Below are 6501 nucleotides of genomic sequence, written 5' to 3'. Positions count from 1 at the left end.
GCAGCAGGAAGGTGTGGAGGGAATGGAGTAGATGTGGAGGCGAGGCGTGGGTAAGACTGAAGGAGGGGGAGAGGGTGGGTTGGGTAGGGGGAGAGAGAGAGAGAGAGAGAGAGAGAGAGAAAGAAGCCGATGTCCCACACGAGCCTGAACTGAGCGACTGTCAGGCAGCGCCACCTGCTGGTCACGGGAGGCTCCACAACAGTATATAACTCCACACTTACCTGATCGCTTCGGGTCAATTCAGGACAGAGATGTAGGGCCGTAGGTAAGAATAGGGTTTGGTGCCCCTGCGCCCCCCCCGCCCCCCACTCACAAACAGTACTTAATAGACAATAATTATTATAATAATAAATATAATAATAATAATAGTAATAATAATAATAATTATAATAATAATACAAAGACAATGAAAAATAATAATGACAATAAAATGAATAAGAAGGATAAGAATAGGAATAAAGACTAAAATACAGAAGAATAAGAAAAATAATAAGAGGAATTGAACCCCCAGTCTTATAATATAATATAGAGATAAAATACCAAAGGGTGAGTGTGGGTTTAAGTCACTTTCGTCCCAATGACTTGACATGTAACCAATGTCATTTTTTTCCAATTTCAATTTTTTTATATATTTTATTATTTATAGTTTTATTTTTAAAAGAGCTCAAAGCAGCTTTTTTTATTTTCTAATGTATTTCATTAATGTTTATTTTATTGAAATGCTTGTGTGTGTGTTGTGACATTAACAGTTCTGTCAAACATACTGTCTGTTGCTGGTTCATTTTACCGTGTCTGTAAAGATAAAACTGTGAGGAAACCACGAGTCGCTTTACACAACTTTATTGAAGATTGTGTATAAATACACATGCACAATTCAAATGTAAACCCAAGTGAACTCAAGTGCAGCCAAACCTGGAAACCCCCGCTATGTAATCATGCAAGGATGTTTTTATTGTTTGTTTGTTTGTTTGTTTTATTACAAAAAAAATATCTGAAAACAACAGAACCATCCTGTACTTTTTAAAAAATACTCCCTCCCTGACAAGAGCACAGGCAAGAGTGTTTTGAACTGGTGTTCCTGTGTGGACTGACGCCACGACGACCGCCTCCCCACACGTGGGGTCTTGCCGAAGTCTTAAATATATTGTCTGTTCATTATTAAATGCTTACATATAAATAAATAAACTTTATCAAATGTGCACTCACAGAGTGAACTCTTATGTACAATATTGTATAACTCTATAGTAGCAGTCGCATCTCACTCAGTCAGGACGGGGCGAGTCGGCCCGAAAAGCAAATTAAAAAAAAAAAAAAAAAAAGGCAGCTTACGGAGGAGAAAAGCTTGGAGATGCTCCTGACGGTTTGGAAGAGATCTGACAGGTGAGCTAACGATGCAGGTTTTACAGTAAAAAGATCATGGAGGAAAAGAAAAACATCAAGGCCTCCACCGCGGAGACTTGGGAGTTGCGACGGTGGAGGAATTACCCTGCAACAAACCTGAAAGACCTTTTTGGGCAGACTCACCCCGACAGTTTTCACTTTCTCTACAGCTCCACCTCACCGACTTCAAAGCTCAGGGAGAAGCATTTGTTTTCCCTTTTCTAGAAAGGAAGGCAATCAGCAGTACCCTTGAATTCATACAGCAAAGGTGAGGAAAAACCCATTATCCATCGCATTCAACCAAACCCAGAAAAAAAAAAACAGAAGCTTTGAAAAAAAATGAGAAAGAAGGAAAGAAAGATTTTAAAAAAAAAAAAAAAAACACATCTGGCCTCAGAAAAGCGTCGACCACGTACATCTGGTCAGTGTTCCATTCCACTCGGTTTACATTCTGGCCCTCGTGTGGCTCTTCGGAAAACTCTTGGATGACGTGGCTGCGATATTACAGGCAAATACTGACATTCTTACTCCAGCATATGTGTGTGTGTGTGTGTGTGTGTGTTGGGGGAAGAAGACGAGGACATGCAAGCAAGACAATGTGACCGATGTGCAAAGAAAAGGCAGCTGGTCTGAGATTAAGAGTTAAGGCCTTGGTGATCCAAACATAAGATGATGCATCTGTCAAATCACACGTGTTCCCAATCCCACAGCGCCCCCTTTTGAAGGATCGATTAATTAGTCACTGAACAGAGCTGTCACTTTTCCACCACCAAATCTTTGATTAAACCATTAACTCGACAGTCGTGAACGGGGTGCAATGTTTACTAAAATGCTTTTTGCTACATGCTAGCAGCTGTGAAGCTTGCTTGCCAACAGCAAAAACAAAGTACAAGCTTCTCCGGGGTTGCTGCTAAAACAGAGTGTCGATGCGGGAGTTTCTCTAGGGAAAGGAGTGTCAATAGTTGACAGGCAATTGTACAGGGAAAGCTGAAATGGAAAATGATGTCATCACCACTCTGACCAATCGTTTCAGTCGTGACACTGTTACTGACAATTTCATTTCTCATTCATCCACACTGCTTGATGGCTGGCAGCATAAAAACACAGTACGATCATAGGTTTCTTTTACAGCTGGGAAAATTTGGTTTAGTTGCCCTTACGGCGCCCACTGCTGGACGAGGGAGTAACTACATTCGTCTTGCCTACTGTTTTTTTTAAAGTATATTTTGGCTGTTGATGGAAAGCGACAGATGGAGACAGATGGAAAACATGACGTAGACCATGCAACAAGTGATGCTCAAGTCACACCTGACCGTACGGGTGTATTTGGGTAAATACTGTTGATGTTTAAACTGCGGAAAAGTGACAGCGCTGTTGTGAACGTGAAACATTTGAAGTTAAAGGGTTGAAGAAACAGTTTTGTGTCTGTACCATACTCCTGCGTACCATACTGTTCCTTTAGATCAGCGGTTCTCAAACTGCGGTACAAAGGCGCCCTCATGTGGCACTTGGGAAAATGTCTACGTGTGTGTTGCCAGTTGTAGTGTAATTAATTCTAGTGTTAATGCTAATGATACACTGAAATACCGCAACATTTCGATTCACGATTCCGTATCAATATTCTACAGCACTGTATCAAGTTTTTATCACCAATTCCCAGTCAGATATTCATGGCGTTGGAATCTTTTTCTTTTCTTTCTTCTCTAGTAATTCCAAATGTAGATCCCTCTGTTCCAGTGTTAGTGACCTGATGTTCAGATGGAACAGCAGGAGAGTCTGAGACTAGGATGACAGTTTTACTATAATTAAATATTTTTAAAAATCAACTCAATGTATCATCGCGACTATGGTGTTGCAGTATATCGCAATGCATTGTACGTATCTACTCTCGATACACACCCCTAACAGAGTAATCTCTTCCTCGTTGATACTGCGGTCAGCTGAATAGTGTAGCATTGTCCTGCTGTATTTAAATGTCAACCACACTGGTGATGGATATCACTCTGGAGGTGGAACGCAATGCGGAAAAGTTTGAGAACCACTGCTTCAAAGGAAAGTCTGACAGAACGACACGTTCTCCCGACTCACATTTGCATCTGAACGAGCACAAAGATGAATCTGTTTTGGTTATTTTTGGAGAAAGTGGTTGAACACCAGAACGCTAACAGCAAAACTAACACGGCCTTAGTTTGGTTTGTAAAAGCCCACAGCACAGAGAGAGTAGAAGCAGAGCCTTAAGTTACTGAGCTTAGAGCCGTGGTACTGGTTACTGAACCACCTTCAACTGCAAGATCACAGCAACAACAACAGCAACAGCAGCAGCAGCAGCAGCGAGTGCAGCAACAGTGACGGCGGTGGTGGCACAACACCAGGATCGTTTGGCTGATCGACAGGAACCACACGCACGTCACTTTTTTTTTTATGCTAAGTCCGAGTGCAGACGCGTCTCACCACTGGCTTTACTAAAGGCAGCTTCCTAAGTTTGTTTGTTTGTTTGTTTGTTTTTATAAATACATTTGATGGACGACGTCTTTGTTAAACAACTGCAGTGTGCCTGTCAAAAATACATTTTAAAAAACAAAAGGTGAATGGTTGGTGATTGTGCAAGATTAAAAACATTTCAGCGCATCATGAAACCCCCCCCATCCCCGTACGATTCAGTGTTTAAAATATTTACAAATGTATCTAAATGAGAGTAAAATGATATGCCAACAATGCATTGCTTTCAAATATATATATATATATATATATAAACATATATACTGTGTATATATATATACATATATGAATATATATTATATACATATACAGTATATATATACATACACATATACACACATACGTATATATATACATATATGTGTGTATAAATGTATATAGATACATATATACACACATATATATACATATATAGATAAATATATATATATATATATATATATATTTCCATTTCATATATTTATATGTGTGTATATAAAAATATAACAAATGAAGACAAAAAGCAGTGAGGAGGATTAAAGCCCTGTACGACTCATGATCGACCCCTGGTGACGTTCAGTGAGCAAATCCCAAACTGAAGGACGTGGCGATACAAACACACTCACACAAACACACACACACACACACGCGCAGTGATCCAACCACAGAGGAGGGTCCTGATTTCTTAAGAGTTGTACCGCGGCGGCTCCCTGACCTAAAAGGCGTCGCCTCCACAGCAGCTCCGCCTGTGGAGCGTCCGTGTCCGAGCTGCAGAGTGGATCTGGAGACACTCGCCGCCATGCTGATTGTCCATATGGCTTTGGATGGAAAGATCCCAGTTTCTCTCCATTTACCCATCGTCGCCCATTTCAGTTGGTTTTCATGGTGACGTCTCTATTGGGCTCCTGCTCTTCTTCTTCCTCCTCTTCCTCCTCCTCCTCCTCCTCCTCCTCATCTTCTCGTTCATTGTCGTTTTTCCTGCGCTGACTCTCGTACAGGTCGTCCTCGTCATTCGGCGCCGCGGCCGCTGACGAAGCACCCTGAGCGCAGGAGGCCGTCTTCCTCTCCCGTCCCTCCTCCTCCTCCTCTCCGTCTTCCTCCTCCACCTCTCCTTCTTCCTCCTCTTCCTCTTCTTCATCCTCCTCGTCCCGGTCCAGAGCGAAGTAGCCAGTGCCTTTCACCGTGTCCTGCCGCTGGTAGAACAACACGTAGCCAGCTTTGGACTGTAGACACACAGATAGAAGGGAGATCAAGTAACACTAATGAACACACAGTCGTCATGAAGTACTGCAATCACACCACTAGGGGACTCCTGTCTAATTTTCCAGATAAATCAAGTCTGATCAGACTCAGATTTGTATGTAAGGTAAAAAGTAAATATTATATTTGATTTCTATTCTTTTTTTCCTCTTCTGCCTCTTTTTTGCTGAACTATTCTTGGCTGTATTCAAGAACAGCGGCTCCCAAACTTTACCTCTAGCGCCCTCTTTTGTTGACAGGAATACTGTCAACCACTGAAATTCATTTACCGTGCTGCACTGTCCCCGCAATAGCTATGCGCCCCCTACTTTGGTAACCCATCCCTGGAGCAAACTTCTATCAACAATTTCTTTCATATCTGATATAACAACTGTCGTTATACTACGTAGTAGGTCGTTGAAGTGAAAAAATAAATCTCAACTAGTCTGAACATCGTAGATTCGTTAATCTCATTAAGATGGCTGTTCAGCCATTGATGAACGCAAAGTGGAACCGCACTGGTGTGATGTTTGTAAGAGTGTGCTCACCACTATTTGATCCTCGTTGGCCGGAGACACGCTGCTGTCATCAAAATTGTACCACTTTCCATCGTCTTTGTTTTTAGCGTACGCGGTATCTGAGCAGAAGACGAGAAGGAGGAAAAGAAAAAATTGCAAAAATATTTGCAAATCAGACACTTGATACAACACGAGTTTTACAGTTAGACATTTTTTGGCAACATAGTGAAATCAATACAGTGTAGACCAAATACGACAAAAGGACAAAAATGCATAAAAGTTCTATTTTCAAAGTTTCTGTGCGCTGCAAACTGAGAAAACTGAAGTGAGTCTGTGATTGGTCATAGGTCATGTGTTTGATCCTTACAGTGGCCGCCACCCATTCCTCCGTAGTGGTTGGATACGGCGATGAGGTCATAGCGACACGGCCCAGCGTTGGGGTTGATCAGGAACTCGGACATGTCCAGATCTCTGCAAGTAAATAATATTGGTTTGAAATTACTGTATGTTTTATAACAACTCCCTTGGTACAACATGGTGAACGGTTGCAAATAATTCAGTGCATCAAGGCCGGACTGAAGAGAAAAAAAAAATCAATGTGCTGCTGAAATAATACAGTGTGAAGTCAAGCCATCTGATATTACCATGACAGCACCATTCAATGTTATATAAAGACTGCACAGTCAATGACCTTTTATGATGCTGCAGTATGTAACTTTTGCATGCACAAAAAAAACATGTTTTATTACAAACAGTCAACACAACGTACATTATAGGAGTCTGCTGCTAAACAATATATATACATATATACATACATATACAAATATACATATATACACATATACATATACACACATATACACACATATATACATACATATACATA

At 41.1% G+C, this 6501-nt stretch overlaps 1 protein-coding gene across 5 annotated transcripts in view; it reads right to left on the bottom strand.

Moving 5' to 3' along the window:
• Positions 1 to 4331: 4331 nt before the first annotated feature.
• usp15 (ubiquitin specific peptidase 15) overlaps positions 4332 to 6501 on the bottom strand; it is a 20997-nt gene continuing 18827 nt past the window's right edge. For all 5 annotated transcript variants that reach the window (XM_017034796.2, XM_008315887.3, XM_017034798.2 and 2 more), the window contains 3 exons: positions 5983 to 6086; positions 5646 to 5734; positions 4332 to 5081 (listed from right to left, as the gene is read on the bottom strand). In XM_017034796.2, coding sequence (XP_016890285.1) covers positions 4728 to 5081; positions 5646 to 5734; positions 5983 to 6086 — 547 coding nt within the window. In that variant the 3' untranslated portion in view covers positions 4332 to 4727. The remainder of the gene's footprint in view (positions 5082 to 5645; positions 5735 to 5982; positions 6087 to 6501) is intronic.

Source organism: Cynoglossus semilaevis, chromosome 8 (genome assembly GCF_000523025.1).
Source record: "Cynoglossus semilaevis isolate Cse_v1.0 chromosome 8, Cse_v1.0, whole genome shotgun sequence".
Taxonomy (NCBI): Eukaryota; Metazoa; Chordata; class Actinopteri; order Pleuronectiformes; family Cynoglossidae; genus Cynoglossus; species Cynoglossus semilaevis.
The sequence above is the reverse complement of the archived record's forward strand: the minus strand, read 5'-3'. Positions and strand labels throughout refer to the sequence as shown.